Source organism: Anomaloglossus baeobatrachus, chromosome 1, assembly GCF_048569485.1.
Source record: "Anomaloglossus baeobatrachus isolate aAnoBae1 chromosome 1, aAnoBae1.hap1, whole genome shotgun sequence".
Classification (NCBI taxonomy): domain Eukaryota; kingdom Metazoa; phylum Chordata; class Amphibia; order Anura; family Aromobatidae; genus Anomaloglossus; species Anomaloglossus baeobatrachus.
Window position 1 is genome coordinate 882136426 of NC_134353.1, and position 25113 is coordinate 882161538.

Consider the following 25113-nt stretch of genomic DNA (forward strand, 5'->3'; position numbering starts at 1 on the left):
AGAGAGATGCAGTTTTCCTGAGCCACTGCTTGAAGAAAGTGTCTTCCAACAACTAACTGTAGGTTTGGAAGTTCATTTTGATTTAATCTTCAACCTGAAATGGTCCAACAAGTTAATCTTTAATATTCCTGGCCCATAGTAGGACCCAGTGGTGTAACTAGAGTTGGATGGGCCCCGGTGCAAAGTTTAGACCGGGGCCCCCCCTCCACATACACAGACACTCGGGGTACAGGATAATGACGCTGACACTTGGCTCTCACCCACAGCACCCTGAAATCCCTCTATCAGCACCCAGCTTTCCTATGTTCTGATATTTATCCTGTCCTCAGCACCCAGCTTTCCCATATCAGAGCATGAGAAAGCTGGGTGCTGAGAGATGTATATCAGAACATGGGAAAGCTGGGTGCTGAGAGATGTATAGCAGAGCATGGGAAAGTTGGGTGCTGTGGGAAAGAGCCTTTTTCCCTCAGCACAAAACATTTCCATCCCATACTTGTATCTTTGTCCCCCTTGTATAAAGTTCTCAAAATACTATAACAGCCCCCACATAGCCTTCCAAATAATTGTATAAAGGGTCCCACATAACCCTTCATATATTAGAATGCAGATACATAGCCCTCCATATATTATAATGCACCCCCATAATCCTCCATGTATAAAGTAGCCCTTCAATTATAATGCATTTCCCATAGTTCTCCATGTATTAAAATTCACCCCATAGTTCTCCATATATTATACTGCACCACATAGTCCTCCATGTTTTATAATGCACTTCCATAGTCCATGTATAAGGTGGCCTCCATAGTCCTCCATATATTATAATGCAGCCCCCATAGTCCTAGATGTATTATAACACAACCCCATAAAACTTCATATTGCATTATGCAGCCCCATACTCCTCCATGTATAATTCACCCCTATATTCCATGTATAAGGTGTCCCTTCATTTTGTATTATACAGCCCCCCCCCAGACCTCCATTTTAATGCAGCCCTATAGACCTCCAGTATAATGCAGCCTCATAGACCTCTATGTATATTACACCTCTATATTCAATGTATAAGGTGTCCTTCATGTTCATTATGCAGCCTCACCAGGTCTCCATATATAATAATGCAGCCAACCTCTCCAGGCCTCCATGTATAATATAGCAGCCAGCCTCCCAGGCCTCCATGTATAATATAGCAGCCAGCCTCCCCAGGCCTCCATGTATAATATAGCAGCCCGCCTCCCAGGCCTCCATGTATAATATAGCAGCCAGCCTCCCCAGACCTCCATGTATAATAATGCAGCCAGCCTCCCCAGACCTCCATGTATAATAATGCAGCCAGCCTCCCCAGGCCTCCATGTATAATAATGCAGCCAGCCTCCCCAGGCCTCATGTATAATAATGCAGCCAGCCTCACCAGGCCTCATGTATAATAATGCAGCCAGCCTCCCCAGGCCTCATGTATAATAATGCTGCCAGCCTCCCCAGGCCTCATGTATAATAATGCTGCCAGCCTCCCCAGGCCTCCATCTATAATAATGCTGCCAGCCTCCCCAGGCCTCCATGTACAGTATAATGCAGTCTCCCCAGGCCTCCATGTACAGTATAATGCAGCCTCCCCAGGCCTCCATGTACAGTATCATGCAGCCTCCCAGGCCTCCATGTACAGTATCATGCAGCCTCCCAGGCCTCCATGTACAGTATCATGCAGCCTCCCCACCCCAGGCCTCCATGTACAGTATCATGCAGCCTCCCCACCCCAGGCCTCCATGTACAGTATCATGCAGCCTCCCCACCCCAGGCCTCCATGTACAGTATCATGCAGCCTCCCCACCCCAGGCCTCCATGTACAGTATCATGCAGCCTCCCCACCCCAGGCCTCCATGTACAGTATCATGCAGCCTCCCCACCCCTCCATGTACAGTATCATGCAGCCTCCCCACTCCAGGCCTCCATGTACAGTATCATGCAGCCTCCCCACTCCAGGCCTCTGACCACCGTGTACTCACTTATATATATAAAAAAAAAAAACCAAGTACTCACCGCTCTCCTCCTTCCACTGCTGCTCTCTCCTGACGTCTCCTTGTTCCACTGCTGCTGTACTCCCTGCTCTCCTCCTTCCACTGCTGCTCGTCCTCCCCTCTCCTTGTTCTCCCGGTGCTGCGGTCGGCGTCCTCCCTCCCTGCGCTCTGTGCACTCAGCACAGCAGTCGCACAGGAGTGACGTCACCGCACAGGCACAGGGGGAGAATGATGATGCAGAGCGGCGCCGGCCGCTCTATGCTTCATTATTACTGTGCGCGGTGACGGGGGAGGGGGGCCCCGGGGCCACTGCTGACATCGGGCAGGAGGGCCCGGTGTCGGGGGCAGCAGCGGGTCATATAGTGGGCGCGTGCACTGTGACAGATCAGCGCAGCTTCTCTCTCACTGAGAGGAGCTGGCTGCTGAACTGCCGGGTCCCCGCGGGCCCCAAACCACCCGGGCCCGGTCGCGATGGCGACCGCTGCGACCGCGGTAGTTACGCCCCTGGTAGGACCCCACCTCCACCATGCTGGCGTCTGAGTTGAAGTGGCGGTCTGTGCCCGTTACTGATCAGCAACGTCCAAACCATCTTGTCCGTCAAGAGTCGCATACATCTCAGTCCATAAAGCCTTTGAAAATCATCAGACAGATATTTCTTGGCTCAGCCTTGACATTTCCCCTTCTGTGTCTCGTTAAATGGTGGTCGGTTTCAGCCTCCTTACCTTGATCGTGTCTCTGAGCATTGAACATCTTGTACTTCTGAGCTCTTCAAGAAGGCTAAATTTCTGGAAAATGACAGCACTGGAGGATGATGGCCTCCTGGTCACTTCACGCTTGATTCTTCTCCAGTCTTTACAAGATAATATGCGTTTTATTGTCTCAACACGTTTTTGCGACTGTGTAGTTTATTTGCAACAAAAGTTTTGAAGATTCTGAAATTGTCCCCCAATATATTAGCAGCAAATCCATTAAGTATTAAAGTAATTGGTGTCCTGCCACTAGTTTCTATTGGGAAACAAGTATTGCCTTAGCCACACGGCATGAAAATCGTTGCGAGTGGAGTGCGATAAATATATTAGCCGATGTGTAGCACCCATGAGCGAGTATTTTGTCAGCCCTAATCGGACTGAGAAAACAATCGCATGCTGTGCGGGTGCAATGTGATCCTGTTTTCTCTCGCACCCATTTAAGTCTACGGGGCGAGAAAAAAATCGCACTGCACTCGCGGTACACCGGTGTACTGCGAGTGCAGGGCAAGAATGGCAATAGCCGGCTACGGAGGAGAGAGGGAGATAAATCCCTCCCTCCCCTCCGCAGCATCGGCTCGCCCCTCCTCAGGGCCGGCCTGCCCCCTGCAGCTGAGGTCGCACGATTGGACCTCAGTTGCAGGGACACAAGCATGATACTCGGCTCTGCTGTATTGCCAGCGTGAGCCGAGTGTCATGCGAGGGGATTGCAGTAATCCCCGTATGGCCCCAGCCTAATCTCTATTCTTCTGTTCCATCATTGCTACATGAGCGTCCATTGTAAAGCTCTGCTACATTCTGGTTCCATTACAGATACAATGCGGTACAACACTGCTACATTGTGTTAGCAACTCTGCCACATTATATTACATGGTTGTACCACGTTTGCTACATGACGGTAACAACTAGGCTAGACTTTTTGACCAACTCTGCTAATACAAATGATCAATGTTTGACTGTGCTACATCATTTTACCAACTCTGCATTCTTACAACTTTGTTGTACCATACCACTTATCAATTTACCCACTCACGCTACAATGTGATACTAACTTTATTGCATTGTGGTAATTACTTTGATTCAGTGAGTTACTAACTCTGCTACATCAGTGTACAAACTCTGCTACTTTATGGTCCCGGGTTTTATACTACCAATCAGATAACAGAAGCTAGATGTTTTTTAAGGTGTATATAAATATTTTCTAGATATTTATGTGACGCCCTGGCACAGCCAGGTTGTCACAGAAAGAGTTAATCCTCCTTGGTAATCTGATCTCACACCGGTGCAGCCAGACAAACGACAGCCCCCAGTGTAAGAGAAAAGAAGAGGAGAGGGGAGGGGCTGGAGCAGAGAGTGTGTGGAGAGGAGAGAGGACAGAAGTCTGGAGTTGTAGCTCCCAGGCTGGGAGTGAAGCGTGCTCTGAAAGGGCCGGGACAGGCCGCAGTGAGGAAGGGGCCAGAACAGCTAGCCGGAGCAGGGCGGTGGCCCCTCGGTACCTGGGTACCCGGATCACTACAGGGGAGTGGATTCCCCGTTCCCGGCTGAGGAGAAAGAGGAAGAGAGTGGAGAGAAAGGCACCTGGCTGCAGGGAAAGAACAACAAGGGCTGCTGCACCGTGTGTGGGACACTAACATCCCCGTACCAAAGGCTGCGGACACCTGCAATTCCTAGTTTACCAGTGACTCCGTGTGACTTACTTGTGAGTACACCCGTGCCCTCGGGCACCGCACTGCAGCACTGCGCCCTGCTCCCTGCTTACCCCATCACCGGGCCCCGGGACAACCAACCCCCTACCCACGGAGGGGAGAAATAACATCTAGCTGCTCCATACCATCGCTCCCGGGATCCCCGTCCAAAGCAGCGGTGGTGTTCCAACTTCACCACAACCGTGGGTGGCGTCACGGACAATCTCCCTTACCCAAATCCCCTTTTACTGTGGAGCCTGGGATCACAGACCGGGTCACGCCACCGTGATACCCACAGAAGTGACCCTGTGGCCCGGATCTGAGTACCCCTGGTCCCCGGGCGACACATTTGGCGTCACGAACAGGATCGAGCCCATCCAGTCACCTGGAGGAAGTGCACCTTGCCCCGTCCGTCAGCGGCGTCCCGCTGAGGAAAAATCCAGAAGTCCGCCATTTTAGCCGCCATTTTAGGCGCCAAAAACAACAGCTTGGCGCCTTCTTCTCCGAGCGGCGGGCGCGAAAAAGAGGCTCCGCCCCCTGAGAACGCGGGCGGAAGTGAAGCTCCGGAGGACCGGAAGCGAAAGGGAAACTTTAAAAGCTGCTGGAAGGACTGCTCCCGAGTACCAAGGGGGAGCAGAAAGAAGGAACTGCAGTTTATGTGACTAGGACTGTAAAGGCAGGGACGCCAGGACTCTGCCAGCATTTGGTTCCTGGAAGAGGCCGCCGCAGCGATGCACCGACCCGTTACCCCTGTTACCGGTAGCGGAGCCCGCAGCGTCTGTGGGGGAGGACCCAGACCTGGGGTCCCCAGGCCTCACCTTTGTCACCACCCTGCCACCGGCCCCGGCAGTCCACCCGGCCGCGACGGAGATGACGACGGCTCCGGCAGTCCGCCCGGCCGCAACGGCAGCGAAGTACCGGTCCCGTTGACCAATCTGGAGCCGTTCCTGGACTGGGGTCAAGGGGTGCTGCCTGGGTTTTAGGGGCAGCACCAAGGCTAGGTTGTTTGGGTGGGTGACTGAAGGACCCGTTACGTTGCCATTATTGAAAATGCATGTGTGAAAATGTTTAAAATGTTTTATTCTTTTCCCAGTTTAATAAATGTTGGTGGCCAGACGGCCCGAGGACGGGCCGTGTTTTACCAAGGGGGTGTGTGACGCCCTGGCACAGCCAGGTTGTCACAGAAAGAGTTAATCCTCCTTGGTAATCTGATCTCACACCGGTGCAGCCAGACAAACGACAGCCCCCAGTGTAAGAGAAAAGCAGAGGAGAGGGGAGGGGCTGGAGCAGAGAGTGTGTGGAGAGGAGAGAGGACAGAAGTCTGGAGTTGTAGCTCCCAGGCTGGGAGTGAAGCGTGCTCTGAAAGGGCCGGGACAGGCCGTAGTGAGGAAGGGGCCAGAACAGGTAGCCGGAGCAGGGCGGTGGCCCCTCGGTACCTGGGTACCCGGATCACTACAGGGGAGTGGATTCCCCGTTCCCGGCTGAGGAGAAAGAGGAAGAGAGTGGAGAGAAAGGCACCTGGCTGCAGGGAAAGAACAACAAGGGCTGCTGCACCGTGTGTGGGACACTAACACCCCCGTACCAAAGGCTGCGGACACCGGCAATTCCTAGTTTACCAGTGACTCCGTGTGACTTACTTGTGAGTACACCCGTGCCCTCGGGCACCGCACTGCAGCACTGCGCCCTGCTCCCTGCTTACCCCATCACCGGGCCCCGGGACAACCAACCCCCTACCCACGGAGGGGAGAAATAACATCTAGCTGCTCCATACCATCGCTCCCGGGATCCCCGTCCAAAGCAGCGGTGGTGTTCCAACTTCACCACAACCGTGGGTGGCGTCACGGACAATCTCCCTTACCCAAATCCCCTTTTACTGTGGAGCCTGGGATCACAGACCGGGTCACGCCACCGTGATACCCACAGAAGTGACCCTGTGGCCCGGATCTGAGTACCCCTGGTCCCCGGGCGACACATTTACACAGGTAGACACCATCATGTAGAAATCTAATTTATATAGGAAAGTTACTTACATGAAACACTCGGCAGATGTTAGTACCCAGTCTGACTTAATTAATGCGCCTCCACATAAGGTTTTTCCAGTTCTCACTAAAGCCGTGTATGGACTTGAGTGAGCTTCCTTACCTCCTACAATATCTGCAGAATTGCCTGAAAATCACAATAATATGGAAATTACTAAATAATTCAAGTTTGTTTAAAAGAAAGAGAGTCCTCAGTAGTTGATACCTTTTAATGGCTAACTGAAAAGATGGTAATAGCAAGCTTTCGAGACTACTCAGATCTCTTCATCAGGCATGGTAAATAATTCAATACTTTAATGAGATAAAACTAAAAACAGTTAACTCTGTACCTTAACAACATGCAATCCAGCTGAAGTCAATGTTGTCGTTCTATTACAATATGTCACGTTTAGAGTTGATGCAAATCGATTCTCAGGATATGTCCACCGGCCACGTCAGTCATCTGTGGCTGCTGGATGTTAGCCATCAGAAAAGCCTCTTACTTGGCGGCATCAGTAGAATACTTTTTGATTAGCTGTCCTGGTGCAGCGGTGTCATGTTAGGTACGGGGTAGAACCAAGCACGCAGTGAAAGGGAAGGGAAACCCCTGTGTCTAGGGAAAGATAAGATGGTGACCCCTGACCAAACCTACTGCTGGTCCCTGGGGTCCCTCACCACCCTAGATAGGTTCAAGTTATGCGCTGAGCCGGATACCTGACCCTACGTATCCCTAGTGCTGGATCCTAAATAGGGAATGGGTGGGATGAGCTCTTCCTCAACCCCATTAAACAACCATAGAAGACACAAGGAGGACACAAAGGGGGAAAAGCATGAACTACTTATAATTAGATTACTCAGGTAGGAGTTCAGCAGAGTTTTCAGTAACAACACCACAGAGGAGTACAAGCCACATGCTTGAAACCAAGGCTTGAATGAACTGAAAATATTACCAGCACCAGTCCAAGGAAGGAAGGAAAGGGTATTTAAACACCAAGGGAACACCGATAATCAAAAGCTGGGTGGAAGTTGAGCTCCTGCTGGGTCCAAAAGGAAGAGAGATAAATCCAACAGGAAAGCTACCTAGTACAATGAATACTGACAGCAGGGACAAAAGAAAGTCAGGGAGCATTTTGCGCATCCTGACGCTGTGACCTTCTATGGCCAGAAACCACATGACTGTCTGTCACACGTGACACAACCGTGACAGACGTCTCTCGTGCGTCACATCAAAATGATTCTGTGCCTGGCCGGATAATTAAAGGAGGAATCGGGATGCTGCCAGGGAAGGAGAGGCTCCAAGGGAGGCCATCCAGCAGCCATCGATTATTTATTGAAATAGTCAATGGATCCTGTCTTGAGAATTGATATGCTAAAGCGATCCTTGAATTGAAGCCCTGTATATTTAGTCCTTGATTATAGCACAGAGATAAGGGATTTATCTGTCAATGGCATTCAAATTTAGGGTTAATTTCCTTCCAGGATATGAATTAGACACTCACCCGTTGTACAACATATAGCCACAATGTTTGTACATGTTATACAGATACAAGCACAGAGACATGTTTTTGGTCTGTGTCCTGTCCATATGTGCAATGAACCACACAAGAGCAGCACATACACCAATATTAGCTTTGATGCAGGGACAATTTTCCACACAAATATTAAGTTCTCGTAAAATCTAATTGAAACATGCACTAATTTGATTTGGTTTATAAACGAAACTAGGACATGTAAATAGCAGGCGGCGCATATTCCATCCCAAATATGTACAAGCGTACAGAAATGCAAATGCTGCCAGTTTTTCAGCACTGTAGTTGCACTTTAAATGTAAGTGCCCTGCCCCCTGTCTTATACTCCCCCCCCCCCCCTGGTGTTTTCATGCTTTTTTAGTGCTACTCCAGTCCTGTGTTGCCATCTTGTGACTGTAACTTCTGAGCGGGCAGAAGTTGGATATTACGATGCAAATGCTCAATACAACTCCATGAGAGCCAGGCCGAGGCCAGAATGAGGCTCTCAAAGACTTGTGACCAGGGGTGAGATTCAGCCAGTTCTGTCAAGTTCGGGCAAACCGGTTGTTAAAATAACAGCCGGTTCACCGAACCGGCAAGAATCGGCGTCCGCGACCCTGTTCCCTGTATTCATTTGAATCGGCGTCTTTAAGACACTAACACAAATGGAGGTTGCGGCCCCTGTGCCAGCAGCCGGGCCACTGCTCGGATACGGATCCGCGGTGGCTTGAGGGGTCTCCGGACCCGGGGGTCGCACGGCCACTCGATCAAAGGGGGGAATATGTACAGGGGGCTTAGACGTTTGTGACGCAACCCATGGTACGTGGTAAGGTAGGGTACCACCGCTGCTGTTCGGGATGCGCGGTGGCGGTGGTAGGGCAGCAAGATGTTTAACCCTTCCGTGGGTAGGGGTTTTTTGCCCCGGTGATGGTGGTGAAGGGGTGCCATTGGGGAGGAAAGGATTTCTGCGTACTCACTCAGTCCAAGTATACTGACACCGACAGCTTGTAAACCAGAATTCTGAGCACCTCTGCAGCAGGGAGGGAGTACGCGTGGATCCGTGCCCTTTGGTGTTGCTTGTTAGCCTGTGACCTTTTCCGTGGCACCTTCTTAACTATTTGGACCCTATAGTGTGGAATTATTCGGGTCACGCTCACCCGTATGGCTAACGGAGTGAGCTTGCTCTCAGGGTTCACACTCGGGATTTTCTGGACTGTATTTGGGAAAGTCCTATCCCATGGGTTCGCTAGTACCCCGATTTTGGAGCGGGTGAGTGATGAATCCTAAAGACTTCACCCCCATCGGGTAAATTACCGGGCTGCGTGAAGCTACATCCCGGCCTAGGGTCCACGTACTCCGTCGTGCCCTGGCCCCTACCCGGAGATGGCTCAAGGCCGCCGGCTGCCCTCCTCGGCAGATCCGTGCTCCTTTACACGATCCCTTGCGACCGGGGTTCCAGCTCCTACCAGGTCCAGACCAACGTCTGCCACCTAGGATTCTACAAGGAGCCCAGCTCCTGACCTCCTTACTCCTCTCCTCTCTCTTCACACACATCTTTCGCACTGACACCTCTCACCTTCCCTCACCAACCCTCCAAGTGGGTGGCCCTATTCCCTTCAGGCCCCCCAGTGTTCCTAGGATTTTGACTGGCTCTGCTCTTAGCAACACCAACAGACAGGGATCCGTAACCAAGGAGGATGTGAATACCGTGCAGAAGGGCAGATTGCACGATACCCTGTGATGACCTGATAGGCCAGGGCGTCACAAATCCCTGTACCTCCGTGCACGCCGCACTTCTGGGTTCAGTGGAGCCAGTTTGCTCTCTGAGCTGGTGTTCGGCGGCGTGATGACGCTGCCGAGGTCACGGCAGCGTGTTGAGATTACCTCACCATGCTGCTGCCTGTCACTGTCAGTGTGCAGAGTGCCGCGGAGGATGTCAGAGGAGAGGCCACTGGCACTTGGAGCAGGCAAGCGCTCAGTCAGCGGAAGATGCGACTCTGCAGGGGGAGAGGAGGCCGCATGGACCCTGCAGGGGGAGAGGAGGCCGCATGGACCCTGCAGGGGGAGAGGAGGCCGCATGGACCCTGCAGGGGGAGAGGAGGCCGCATGCACCCTGCAGGGGGAGTGGAGGCTGCATGGTCCCTGCAGGGGGAGTGGAGGCCACATGGACCCTGCAGGGGGAGAGGAGGCCTCATGGACCTTGCAGGGGGCGTGGAGGCCGCATTGACCCTGCAGGGGGAGTGGAGGCGTGGAGGCCGCATGGACCCTGCAGTGGGAGTGGAGGCCGAATGGGCCCTGCAGGGGGAGTGGAGGCCGTGTCGCGGGCGGGGAGGAGGGTGTCAGCACACCGCGCTCACCCCTTCTGCTCGGGTCCGGCTGCTCAGTGGTGGCTCGAGCCGTAGGCCGGATCCCGGGGGTTTTTCTCGAGCGGCACTCCTCGCCCGTGAGTGAAAGGGGGGTTTGGGATGTTGGGATAATGTCTGTGACGCCACCCACGGTTGTGGTGATGTGTAGCACCACCGCTGCTTAATGCGGGGATCCCGGGGATGGTGATGGGGAGCAGCCAGGTGTTGTGTTGCCCCTCCGTGGGTAGGGGTTGGTGATCCCGGGGCCCGGTGATGGCTTGTGAGGTGCAGGGCTTGGTGGGCGCAGTGACGCGGGGACAGCGCTGTGCCTTGCGGCACTGTGGTACTCACTCAGCCTGAGACGTGGACACAGTTTGTACGGTAAACCAAACGGCTGGTAGGACGGTCCCACAGACGGCTGCTTTGCTTTCCCGGTAGGTGACGGTGATGTCCCTCTTCCTTGCACCTGTATGTACAGTTGGTTGCGATGGGTCCCCACCGGTAACCCGCTCCCCGGCTTCAAGCTGGGCCGGAGGAGCACTACACTTTGCCCGCAGGCGCTGGCCCTCAGAGACTGGTGCCCTGGCGGTGGCGGTGCCTCTGTTGTACGGGTTGGGCTGTTGCCTTCAATCGGGACTTGGTTGTTGGGGGAATCTACGTCCCCTTCACTGACGGATTCGGCAAATTTGGCGACTCCTAGCCTTGCCGGGGTCCGAGAGGCCCCTGCCCTGGTGCTGACTGTCCTTCGGAACACTGCTCCAGACCACCGGGCACACAGCCAACGGGGTCCTTCCAGGAACTTCCAAACGGTCCCCCTCCAGACAGTCACCGCCGTCGCTGACCTTGCTGTTCTGGCCCTCCACAAAGCTGGACCCTTCAGGCTTTGCACACTCTCTGCTCTGTCACCACTTCTTGCTCTCCTCCTTTACCACTTTTCCTTCCTTCACTTTCACTTCTCTGTTTACTTTAGCTCCTCACTCAAGCTCCCCCTGAGCTAATCTGCCTGGTACTTCCCGCCTCCAGAGCTGTGATCTCCTTGGTGGGCGGAGCCAACCGCCTGGCCCACCCCCTGGTGTGAATCATCAGCCTCTGGAGGAAGGCAACAAGGATTTCTGGTTAGCTGTGATGTGCCTACCTGGAGTGTGGGGTGTGGTGGTGTTGTGACCTGTGACCCCTGGCTTGCCCAGGGCGACACAGCCGCATGGACCCTGCAGGGGGAGAGGAGGCCTCATAGACCTTGCAGGGGGCGTGGAGGCCGCATGGACCCTGCAGGGGAAGTGGAGGCGTGGAGGCCGCATGGACCCTGCAGTGGGAGTGGAGGCCGAATGGACCCTGCAGTGGGAGTGGAGGCCGCATGGACCCTGCAGTGGGAGTGGAGGCCGCATGGACCCTGCAGTGGGAGTGGAGGCCGCTTGGACCCTGCAGTGGGAGTGGAGGCCGCATGGACCCGGAGCCTGCAAGGGAGTAGAGGCCGCATGGACCCGGAGCCTGCAGGGGAGTGGAGGCCGCATGGACCCAGAGCCTGCAGGAAAGTGGAGAGTGCACAAAAATGGGTGTGGCTAACAAAATGGGTGTGGTTTTCAAATGGGCGGGGTTTACAGAGAACCTGTTAAAAATTTGACTCCCACCCCTGCTTGTGACCTTTGGCGCGCTCCACTCATAAATCGCCCGGCAGATAACAGATGAAGATGGTGGTAGGTGAGTATGAGACAGAGGTCAAGGAACTTAGATTTAAAGCAAAACTCCAGTGGTGAAATAAAACCAAAATAAAACGCTGGAGTGGTGCTTTAAAGGAATCTGTCATCAGGTTTGTGCTATGTAATCTGAAGGCACAATGCTGTAAGGGTTAACAAACATAGTTGAACAATGTCTCTCTTATCAGGGTCTGTGGTGTTATTTACTTGCAATGTTCGTTTTAGCACAAGGACCTTATTATTTTTGTGACTAGCTGTCGTGCAGCCACTTATCTGACTCCACCTCTTCGTGATTAGCACCTCATGGTCTATAGACCTTGTACATAGAGAGCCTGTTGTGGACAGGGACAGCTCTCTGAGCTCTGCTATATAATAAATCTAACAACCTTGATTTTGTCAGAATGACTGCACTAAGTAAATTAAGTGATACATCGTTGGATTCAGGTCTTTTTGCCTACTTCATGCTGCTTTCAGATGAGGTAGCAAAAACTTTCTGACAGATTAATTTTAACCCCTCGGGGGGACCACACAACTTTTTTAAAAATTATTTATTTAAATAGTTTTAAAAAAAGCTGCATGTGGTTCTTCTTATTTTGATACACAGTCAAGGTAAGTACACGGCTGGGGGCTGCAGCCTGTAACCATGGGCTTTATCTGTGCTTGTATGAATCGATAGATTTAATTTATTTATTTTATACTACAATAGACCTGCAGACAGGTTGTGTGATTCCAACCAATCACAGACACTGTCTGCGGGTGGGGTCTGACTGCAGCCAATCAGAGATGCCAGTGGGCAGGGGAAGCAGTGAATATGGAAGAGGGATAATGAGCAGCCCCTGAAGTACAACTGCGGGAGCAGTTACAGCAGGGAGACTCGGAAAGTTTGTCCTGCTTTATTTGCTTTCTTTTACAGCCCCCCTACACAACTTTTCAACACATAAGTTTGGCCTCCCATTGAATTCAATGGGCTCGGTATGTTCACCGAACTGTTTATCGAACACAGGATGCTCGGTAAAGATTGGTGAACCGAACTTTGAAACATTCATTCATCTGTAATTACAGGACATTTGTTATCTCACTTATCTCATATCACGTTGAGAGACTAGTGATTTATCCAGTAGGACCCGGAAACATTATGTGCATTGCACACAGGGGAACCTTATCTCACTTTGCAACAGGTTTATCAATCTAGCTAACATATACCACGACCAGAAATGTCCTTGAACCCTGAATTCTCTAAAAGTGATGTCTAAACTAGACCACATTGAAGTATCCTTTATTTCATTACCAGACTGATCTGCTTGTACCACGGGTTATCACTTCTTAGTTTTCTCCATGCTAGGAACTCATATCCCGCCAACTATGCCAAATGTAATGTGGCTTGGGGTGGTAGCCATGAGTGAGTAATGTGTTTTCTCCGCCCCAGCCCGTTATAAAAATTTGGGGTTACTGGGCACGTGGGGTGTTTTTACTACTGTGGACAACTTCTCCTTCGGGCCTGCCACGCTGTGTCTGGCAAATGACCCCTTTGTCACAAGGTTAAGGGAATCAAAGAAATTGGACATTACTTAATAATAAACTCAGGTACTCAGGGAAGTAAACATTGTACTTCAAGGACACTTCTGTATGATATGAAGGCACGTTAATCATCATCACAGGCACTTTACTTGTGTACGGTATAGAGACTAAACAGGTAAGGTGAGCCTTTATCTTCTCAGTACAGGGACACGTGGATCAATGACTTACGCTGGAACCCGGCACCCAGACTATTGGCTGTGATCCCTGTCAAGGGCCGCTAGAGTGGCTACCCTTTTCATGTGTACACAGTTGAGCAGACTGTTTTCCTCTCCAAGGTCCTCCACGACTGGTTGACACTGTACTCATTCCCTTCTAAGTCTCTCTCTAGCAGCATTCACTTACCTGTGTGCTGGATCTCTGTTACCACTTAGGTTTAGCTATTACTGAACACACATACCCAATATAACTTGTCGTTTTCAATAACATACTAACTAAATGGAAAAACAGGCTCTTTCTCTGCACTATAACCCCTCCCACTGTGGCTTAAGCCAAACTGGTAACTGTCTCTGACCCTGCAGTCTGTTGCTGGGCAGACTTAACCTTTCACTCAAACTTCTCAGGAACAGTTTTCATACAGTTCTATGCAAATATTATAATACCTTACCAACACTGCCATGCTTTACATCTTAGCCTAATAGACATACATGACATTATCAATACTGCTACATCTATACAGAACTCTATTACTGCATACATTGCCTAAAAACACAATAAATTTCACATGGAAATGCACAACATTATGACATTAGCAAGCGTTGAACTTCATTCACTGTGGTATGATTCTCTCGTATGCAAGCATCGGATCACATGTGTGGAGAAGATGAAGAGTTTAATTTCTCCACCTTCTCCTTTGCTTGTCACATGCACCCAGATCAAAGTGCGTCTGTCCAGGACCTCAATGCCGGCTAGTGTAGATGACATAGGACGCGTCATGCACCCAGGCTTCAGAAGGAGGACAAAGATGGCTTAAAGATGAGGCACTGGTACCGGAGAACGGAGACACCCACTCGACCGGTCTGCAACGCAACAACCCCGTAGGTGAGTATTATAAAATGATTTTTACATTCTACACAGTGGCATTGGCTCTTATATACAGCATGCTAGAATGCTGTATATAAGAGCCCACTGGTGGTGGCCGCAGCTTATAGTCACCATATCCGGTGACTGGTTCCCTTTAATGAAACTTATCTTTTACTTACAATTTGCAACTATAACATATTAAAGGGGTTTTCACATGTCCAAAATTTAGGAACCTGTGTTTGACTCACATTTACGTACTTGCCATTGGGAGGAGGGTTTCTTATGATAGTGCGGTCAGTGATCCACCCAGCTTTAAAGCAAGGTCTATAGCAAAGACCTTTTAAGCATTCGGCTCCTTGCCTAGGAAATCCAACACTGCTCTTAGACTGCTGATGATTTTTAATTGTAGATAAATTGTAAACTTTCTTGTTTTTCTCAAGAAGTTTATATTTGTATGTACAAGTATTTACCAAGATGAAACTACTTCTTCAAGTTAAAACTAACTAGAAAAAAAGCAGATCATGGTCTTAAAAATGATGAAAGTAAAATATAGGATACTTACAGTTTTTATTTTGCAGAATGACCACAAGAAATAAAAGATTCCAAAAAGCAAGCATTGTCCTACAGTCAAGACACTTTGCAGAAGAATGTGGTGGAGGCAGAGACCTCATGGTATTAGAACACAATAGTTTGTTGAGTTGTGGCTTTGGTGAAGGCTTCACTTTCATGTTCTCACTAGGTAGGATGGTGACACATTAGTGTTAGATTTAGGTTTTGCACAGGAAACTACATTTAGGTTACCAGTTTGATATATTACGTCATGTTACATTGTTACTAGTGATGAGCGAGCATGCTTGTCACTACTCGGTACTCGCACGAGTATCACTGTACTCGGGCTGCTCGGCGGGGACCGAGTAATCTCGCGATACTCGTGCTTTACTCGTGGTCTTCATTTCTGCATGTTGGCGCTCTTTTGAGAGCCAGCCCTCATGCAGGGATTGGCTGGCAGACCACTGCAATGCCACAGCCCTGTTAGTTGTGGAATTGCAGTGATTGGCCGGCCTGCACAGCGTCACCGAGCCTTTATATCGGCCGGCGCGCTGTGCTCTGCTCACAGCTATTCTGACAGTGAGTGTAGGGAGAGTGTCGCTGATTCAGGGAAAGCTTTGCGGCCCTTTATAGCTTTTTCAGTTGCAGGGCTGCAAACAGTGTGACCAAAAGTCCTTCTCAGGACTATTCTAGTTGTATACAGGCAGGCAGGGTATAGCCAGGTCGGAGTACAGTAGCAGAGTCCTTCTCAGGACTATTGTTGCTATATACAGGCAGGGTATAGCCAGGTCTGAATACAGGCTAGTGACCAAAAGAGTCCTTGTCAGGACTATTGTAGCAGTATACAGGCAGGCAGGCAGGCAGGGTAGTGGTGACCGTATACCAGCCTTCATATCTGGGGCTGGTGTACACAGTGTAAAACAGTCCAGATAGTGTCTGACTTGTCTGTACTGTAATTGTCGCTCCCCAAAAAAACCTGTTAGTAGGTTATTATTGCGTCCGTGCTTGGTTTTTAAAACCGCACGTGTGTGCCTGTTGGTGGCAGCGTACAGGTGCACTGGTGTGCGTTTACCAAACTATTATATAACGCACAAGTGTAGTGTATAATACACGTCAGTCAGCAGTGGCTGATAGTGTCAGAGTTCTTAATTTTTGCTCCTAAAACCTGTGTTAGGTTATTATTGCGTCCGTGCTTGGTTTTTAAAACCGCACGTGTGTGCCTGTTGGTGGCAGCGTACAGGTGCACTGGTGTGCGTTTACCAAACTATTATATAACGCACAAGTGTAGTGTATAATACACGTCAGTCAGCAGTGGCTGATAGTGTCAGAGTTCTTAATTTTTGCTCCTAAAACCTGTGTTAGGTTATTATTGCGTCCGTGCTTGGTTTTTAAAACCGCACGTGTGTGCCTGTTGGTGGCAGCGTACAGGTGCACTGGTGTGCGTTTACCAAACTATTATATAACGCACAAGTGTAGTGTATAATACACGTCAGTCAGCAGTGGCTGATAGTGTCAGAGTTCTTAATTTTTGCTCCTAAAACCTGTGTTAGGTTATTATTGCGTCCGTGCTTGGTTTTTAAAACCGCACGTGTGTGCCTGTTGGTGGCAGCGTACAGGTGCACTGGTGTGCGTTTACCAAACTATTATATAACGCACAAGTGTAGTGTATAATACACGTCAGTCAGCAGTGGCTGATAGTGTCAGAGTTCTTAATTTTTGCTCCTAAAACCTGTGTTAGGTTATTATTGCGTCCGTGCTTGGTTTTTAAAACCGCACGTGTGTGCCTGTTGGTGGCAGCGTACAGGTGCACTGGTGTGCGTTTACCAAACTATTATATAACGCACAAGTGTAGTGTATAATACACGTCAGTCAGCAGTGGCTGATAGTGTCAGAGTTCTTAATTTTTGCTCCTAAAACCTGTGTTAGGTTATTATTGCGTCCGTGCTTGGTTTTTAAAACCGCACGTGTGTGCCTGTTGGTGGCAGCGTACAGGTGCACTGGTGTGCGTTTACCAAACTATTATATAACGCACAAGTGTAGTGTATAATACACGTCAGTCAGCAGTGGCTGATAGTGTCAGAGTTCTTAATTTTTGCTCCTAAAACCTGTGTTAGGTTATTATTGCGTCCGTGCTTGGTTTTTAAAACCGCACGTGTGTGCCTGTTGGTGGCAGCGTACAGGTGCACTGGTGTGCAATTTCCAGAAACTTTGATATAACGCACAAGTAGTGAATATACACGTCAGCAGTGCACAGCATTGCAAAATGCGCAAGGGCATTGGCAAGGAACAAGGAAGTGGACGTGATGGTGGTGCAGGCAGAGGCCGAGGTCGTGGGCAAGCTCTAATTTCGCCACAACAAAGGGCCACATCTAGTCGCTCGCACGTCCTGTCCCAAATTCTTGGGGACCGCAGCAGTACACCGCTCTTGAACCAAGACCAGTGTCAACAGGTTGTTAGTTGGATAGCGGATAATGCTTCCAGTCAGATTGGCACCACCACAAACACTCTGTCTTCCACACGGTCAAGTGTCAGTAGCCGTGATACTGCACCGCACATTTCTGAACCTGATCCTCCTTCCTACCACCAGGCTGAGTACACGTCCTCCTCGGACATTAATGATCCCACACTTGGACACTCGGAAGAGCTGTTCACGTTTCCATTCACACATTCTGGCCTCTCGCCAGCTCATATTGAAGTGGGTCATGAGGAGATCGTCTGTACAGATAGCCAAATATTTGAGCAGCCACGTTCTCACGAAGTTGGCAACGTGTCTCAACAAGTGGTGGACGATGATGAGACACAATTGTCAGCAAGTCAGGAGGAGGAGCAGGGTGCGGAAGAGGAAGACGACGTGGTGGATGATCCAGTAACTGACCCAACCTGGCAGGAGGATATGCAGAGCGAGGACAGCAGTGCACAGGGGGAGGGAGGCGTAGCATCACAACAGGCAGTAAGAAGCAGGGTGGTGGTCCCAGGCAGAAGTCAGGCAACCGTTCCCCGTAACAACACGACGACACAAGGTGCCTGTACAAATGTTAGGTCTTCACGAGTCTGGCAGTTTTTTAAGTTGGATCCAGATGATTCAAAAAAGGCCATTTGCAACACCTGCCGTGCCAGCATCAGCAGGGGTACCAAAACTAGCAGCCTGACCACCACCAGCATGATCAGGCACATGTCAGCCAAGCACCCGACTTTGTGGGAAGTACAACAGAGTCGAGGAGCAGTGCTTGCTGATGTCACTGCTACGTCTTCGCTGGTTGTGCATGCGAGCCAATCCTCTGTCCATGCTGCCTGCGAACAAGCCTCCTCCACTCCTGCACCTGCAGTTGCCTACGCAGAAAGAACACCATCATCAAGCACGTCCTTGTCCCAGCGCAGCGTTCAGTTATCCATTCAGCAAACCTTTGAACGCAGGCGCAAATACACTGCCAACACCCCACATGCCACAGTTCTAAATGCTAACATTTCGCGACTGCTTGCGCTGGAAATGTTGCCTTTTAGGCTGGTGGAGACAGAAGCATTCCGTGACCTGATGGCGGCAGCTGTCCCACGTTACTCGGTCCCCAGCCGCCACTATTTCTCCCGGTGTGCCGTCCCCGCGTTGCATAACCACGTGTCACAAAACATCACACGTGCCCTGAACAACGCTGTTTCACCCAAAGTCCACCTAACCACAGACACGTGGACAAGTGCTTGTGGGCAAGGCCGCTACATCTCGTTGACGGCACACTGGGTTAATATTGTGGAAGCTGGGACCCAGTCTGAGCGAGGGACGGAACACGTCCTTCCCACACCAAGGTTTGCAGGCCCTACCTCAGTCAGTGTTTCACCCACACTCTACAGCTCCGGAATGTCATGCTCTTCAGCCTCCTCCTCCTCCTGCGCATCCTCATCCACTGTGCCCTCCACACCAGTCACAAGCTGGAAGCACTGCAGCACTGCCTCGGCGAAGCGGCAACAGGCTGTGCTGAAGCTAATCTGCATAGGTGACAAACCCCACAATGCAGAAGAGCTGTGGACAGCTCTGAAACAGCAGGCAGATCACTGGCTCACACCTCTGAACCTAAAGCCAGGAAAGGTCGTTTGTGACAATGGCCGGAACCTGGTGGCGGCTTTGAGGCGAGGCCAGCTGACACATGTTCCATGCGTGGCCCATGTGCTCAACCTCGTGGTTCAGCGGTTTATAAAGTCATACCCAGAGCTGTCTGATCTGCTGGTAAAAGTTCGCCGCCTGTCTGCACATTTTCGAAAGTCACCTACTGCTTCAGCCGGCCTTGCCGGCTTTCAGCGCCGTTTGCATCTTCCGGCTCACAGACTGGTGTGTGATGTCCCCACGCGTTGGAATTCAACTCTGCACATGTTGGTCAGGATATGTGAGCAGAAGAGGGCAGTTGTTGAGTACCTGCATCACCTAAGCCGTCGGGAAATGGGTCAAACTCCACACATAACACCTGAGGAGTGGAGATGGATGTCAGACCTATGTACCATCCTCCAAAACTTTGAGGACTCCACCAAGATGGTGAGTGGTGATGACGCCATTATTAGCGTCACCATACCGCTACTCTGCCTTCTAAAACGGTCCCTTTTGAAAAACAAACATGATGCATTGCAGGCGGAGCGCGATGAGTTGCAGCAAGAAACAGTAGTGGGTGTGGGTGATAACACACAGCCCAGCCTCGTCTCATCACAACGTGCAGTGGAGGACTATGACGAGGAGGAGGATGAAGACATGGAGCAACTCTCCGGCCAAATTGAGGATATGACATGCACACCAGTCATATCCTCGATTCAGCGTGGCTGGCCAGAGGACAGGGTAGATGAGGAGGAGGAGGAGGAGGAGGAGGAGGAGGACAGCATGTTCAGTCATCTTGTTGGTCAGGCTACTGAAGTCCTGGCTGTTAAGAGTCTGGCGCACATGGCTGACTTTATGGTAAGCTGCCTGTCTCGTGACCCTCGCGTTAAGAACATCTTGGCCGACAATCATTACTGGTTGGTAACACTGTTAGACCCACGCTACAAGGAGAACTTTTTGTCTCTTATTCCCGTGGATGAGAGGTCAACCAAAATGCAGCAGTTTCGGAAGGCCATACTCACGGAAGTAGGCAAAGCATTCCCCTCACAAAACGCTAGCGGCATAGGTCAGGAATCAGTGGACAACCGAGGCGTACAGCCGAGAGAGGCACAAGTCCAATCCGCCAGAGGTAGGGGAACAGTCTTTAAGATGTGGGACAGTTTTCTCAGCCCCTCACGTACCACAGCCCCTGAGGTGCGGGGTAGTGCCACAAGAAATCCTAAGTTTGCCCAGATGCTGAAGGAGTACCTTGCAGATCGAACAACTGTACTCCGACATTCCTCTGTGCCTTACAATTATTGGGTATCCAAGCTGGACACGTGGCATGAATTGGCTCTCTACGCCTTGGAAGTCCTGGCCTGCCCTGCTGCTAGCGTTTTGTCAGAGCGTGTTTTTAGTGCCGCAGGTGGAATCATTACAGATAAACGCACCCGCCTGTCAACTGAAAATGCTGACAGGCTGACTCTGATAAAGATGAACAAGGGTTGGATTGGGCCAGACTTCACCACACCACCAGCAAATGAGAGCGGAATTTAAAGTTTGCCATGTACCTCCACTCACCCATGGGTACACTTCTCGACTTTGGATAATCGCTGGACTGCTCCTCCTTCTCCTCATGCGCCATCATGATGACCGTTACAATAGTTAGGTCTTTGTTTCAGGTATACCCCCAGTGGTAAATTTTTTCGCCCATTCTTTGCAGAATGGACATTACAACGACAGGAGACCCGCTCCTTTGCAATGGGAACAATGTTTTGAGGCCCTCATGCACGTCTCTACCCAGGGACAACGTGGAGCCTCCCAATTTTTGGCTGCCCTGCCTAAGGGCTATACTGAAATACACCCACTTCCTTAAAATGGACACTTAATGTTTTGAGGCCCTCATGCACGTCTCTACCCAGGGACAATGTGGAGCCTCCCAATTTTTGGCTGCCCTGGCAAAGGGCTATACTGAAATAGACCCACTTCCTTACAATGGGCACTTCAGGTTTAAAGGCCATCATGCACGTCTCTACCCAGGGACAATGTGGAGCCTCCCAATTTTTGGCTGCCCTGCCTAAGGGCTATACTATAATACACCCACTTCCTGACAATGGACACTTAATGTTTTGAGGCCCTCATGCACGTCTCTACCCAGGGACAATGTGGAGCCTCCCAATTTTTGGCTGCCCTGGCAAAGGGCTATACTGAAATAGACCCACTTCCTTACAATGGGCACTTCAGGTTTAAAGGCCATCATGCACGTCTCTACCCAGGGACAATGTGGAGCCTCCCAATTTTTGGCTGCCCTGCCTAAGGGCTATACTATAATACACCCACTTCCTGACAATGGACACTTAATGTTTTGAGGCCCTCATGCACGTCTCTACCCAGGGACAATGTGGAGCCTCCCAATTTTTGGCTGCCCTGGCAAAGGGCTATACTGAAATAGACCCACTTCCTTACAATGGGCACTTCAGGTTTAAAGGCCATCATGCACGTCTCTACCCAGGGACAATGTGGAGCCTCCCAATTTTTGGCTGCCCTGCCTAAGGGCTATACTATAATACACCCACTTCCTGACAATGGACACTTAATGTTTTGAGGCCCTCATGCACGTCTCTACCCAGGGACAATGTGGAGCCTCCCAATTTTTGGCTGCCCTGGCAAAGGGCTATACTGAAATAGACCCACTTCCTTACAATGGGCACTTCAGGTTTAAAGGCCATCATGCACGTCTCTACCCAGGGACAATGTGGAGCCTCCCAATTTTTGGCTGCCCTGCCTAAGGGCTATACTATAATACACCCACTTCCTGACAATGGACACTTAATGTTTTGAGGCCCTCATGCACGTCTCTACCCAGGGACAATGTGGAGCCTCCCAATTTTTGGCTGCCCTGGCAAAGGGCTATACTGAAATAGACCCACTTCCTTACAATGGGCACTTCAGGTTTAAAGGCCATCATGCACGTCTCTACCCAGGGACAATGTGGAGCCTCCCAATTTTTGGCTGCCCTGCCTAAGGGCTATACTATAATACACCCACTTCCTGACAATGGACACTTAATGTTTTGAGGCCCTCATGCACGTCTCTACCCAGGGACAATGTGGAGCCTCCCAATTTTTGGCTGCCCTGGCAAAGGGCTATACTGAAATAGACCCACTTCCTTACAATGGGCACTTCAGGTTTAAAGGCCATCATGCACGTCTCTACCCAGGGACAATGTGGAGCCTCCCAATTTTTGGCTGCCCTGCCTAAGGGCTATACTATAATACACCCACTTCCTGACAATGGACACTTAATGTTTTGAGGCCCTCATGCACGTCTCTACCCAGGGACAATGTGGAGCCTCCCAATTTTTGGCTGCCCTGGCAAAGGGCTATACTGAAATAGACCCACTTCCTTACAATGGGCACTTCAGGTTTAAAGGCCATCATGCACGTCTCTACCCAGGGACAATGTGGAGCCTCCCAATTTTTGGCTGCCCTGCCTAAGGGCTATACTATAATACACCCACTTCCTGACAATGGACACTTAATGTTTTGAGGCCCTCATGCACGTCTGTATGCAGGGGCATTGGTGAACCTCACAATTTAGGACTGCCCTGGCAAAGGAAAATACTACAAAGACTCACTTCCTCAAAATGGGCACATTAGACTCAAGAGGCCTTCATGTACGTCTCTTCTCAGGGACATCGGAGTGCCACACAATGTTTTCACGTAAAATCTTTCATGTATTGATCTCAAAAAGTAACATACACCAGATCTATCTCACTATTGGGTATGTGCCCTTAACATTTCCGCCATGAAAAATCATTTTGGGGTCATTTTGGAAGGTTTTCTGGTGAGTCCGTAAAAATGGCGTAAAACGCGGACAAAATTGTTCACAGCTGTGACTTTTGAGTGATAAATGCTTCAAGGGGTCTTCCCCATGCTGTTGCCATGTCATTTGAGCACTCTTCTGAGACTTTTGTGACATTTTTAGGGTTTCTCCATGCTGCCGGGAGGTCATTTCACAAAAATACTCGGGTCTCCCATAGGATAACATTGGGCTCGTTGCTCGGGCCGAGTACACGAGTATCTTGGGAGGCTCGGCCCGAGCTTCGAGCACCCGAGCTTTTTAGTACTCGCTCATCACTAATTGTTACATAGGTTGAAAAAATACCTAGGTCCACCTAGTTCAACCTTCTGTTGATGGTTATGTTGGTAAATGCACACTTATAAAATACATTTACACTTCATTTTCTGAGAACTCATGTTTAAGCCCAAATCTCTACCTTTATCCTGAATTCAATGGTGGTTTAATAAATATAGTGGGGACCAGAATGAAAAACGCTGGTCTTGATGAATTGGGGTCTTTGTGTAAGTGGAAAATCTTGAGGCCAAACTACAACAGCCCAGTTAATTAGAGACTAATGTATAGATGACTGATGTGCGTCTGAGCAGGGAGTGTGCAGCCTACGTTATTTAGGGACGGGTTTCCCACCACACTGGGTAGAGAGAACTGAATTACAGATAGCAAATTGCCATCTCTGAACTTTCTTGGCAGGAGAGTTGACATCCACCTGGAACAAAAGGGCGAGAAACCTGTTTTACCTTCCTGACAAAGACAAATTTTACATTTCTGACCAGCTGTGATTACAACTCTGGTTCGTTTGAACGGACCCCAGTGATTCGGAGAATGTTTGTTCGTGACACATAGTACTTCAAGTTAACAGTAAATTTAGGTAGAATTTTTTTATGTATATTTGTGAAAATGGCAGAGTTCAGAACAGAAGGTGCGCTATCCAACTTTTGGGGCTTGAAATACATTGGATAGTGAATGCCATGTCACGCTTACAGAGCCTCTGATGTACCTAAAGCGTGGAGGGGCCCTTGAGAAAGCATGTTACGAGAAATGCGCGTCGGGGAGACAGCTGGAAGATTCTATTCTTATCATGGGTAAATATTGATGTTTATGATGATTGACTGTTAACATGGTTATACTGCATACTTCGATAACATTATCTACATGTGTCATCAGTCCTTGATGAGACCTGAGAATGGCGTTATTGCAGTCCGTTCATCCCCTTCTCGTGACCCCCAGGCTCCGTGACCTCTGAGATTCGGTGATGTCACATCAACTGAGATGGGCAGCAGTCTCCATGAGTGACTAGGCTGTGTGTGGAGTTTCATGGCTCATCACAGCCCAGTTTCACAGCAGTACAGCATGTTTTCTTCACTGCAAAGTGCCGTGAAGACGAGCGGGGAAACGCCACCCATAGCCCAGTCACTCACGGAGACTGGAGCCGGCCGTGGTGATGTCGGGTCAACTGGAAATTGACATGACATCACTGGATCTCAGAGGTCATTGAGCCCTGGGTCACACAATGGGGAAGAGCGGACCACAATAGAAGCCTTGTTTCTCAACGTTATATCAATGTGGCTTGTTAAACTAATAGTGAACCACCCCTTTAACTTGTGTAAAGGCCGCTTTACACGCTGCGATATCGGTACCGATATCGCTAGCGTGGGTACTCGCCCCCATCTGTTGTGCGACACGGGCAAATCGCTGCCCGTGCCGCACAACATCGCCCAGACCCGTCACACGTACTTACCTGCCCGGCGACGCCGCTGTGACCGGCGAACCGCCTCCTTTCTAAGGGGGCTGTTCGTTCAGCGTCACAGCGACGTCACAGCTGCGTCACTGAACCGCCGCCCAATAGAGGCGGAGGGGCGGAGATGAGCGGGAAGAACATCCCGCCCACCTCCTTCCTTCCACATTGTGGCCGGGAGGCAGGTAAGGAGAGCTTCCGCGTTCCTGCGGTGTCACACGGAGCGATGTGTGCTGCCGCAGAAACGAGGAACAACTTCGTTACTGCTGCAGTAACGATATTTGAGAATGGACCCCCATGTCACCGATGAGCGA

The 25113-nt window shown here is 50.3% G+C and overlaps 1 protein-coding gene across 1 annotated transcript in view; it reads right to left on the reverse strand.

Moving 5' to 3' along the window:
• LOC142301760 (granzyme A-like) overlaps positions 1-25113 on the reverse strand; it is a 51933-nt gene that overhangs the window by 21578 nt on the left and 5242 nt on the right. The window contains exons 2-3 of the mRNA XM_075342784.1: positions 15166-15338; positions 6471-6606 (exon numbers count right to left, since the gene is read on the reverse strand). Coding sequence (XP_075198899.1) covers positions 6471-6606; positions 15166-15338 — 309 coding nt within the window. The remainder of the gene's footprint in view (positions 1-6470; positions 6607-15165; positions 15339-25113) is intronic.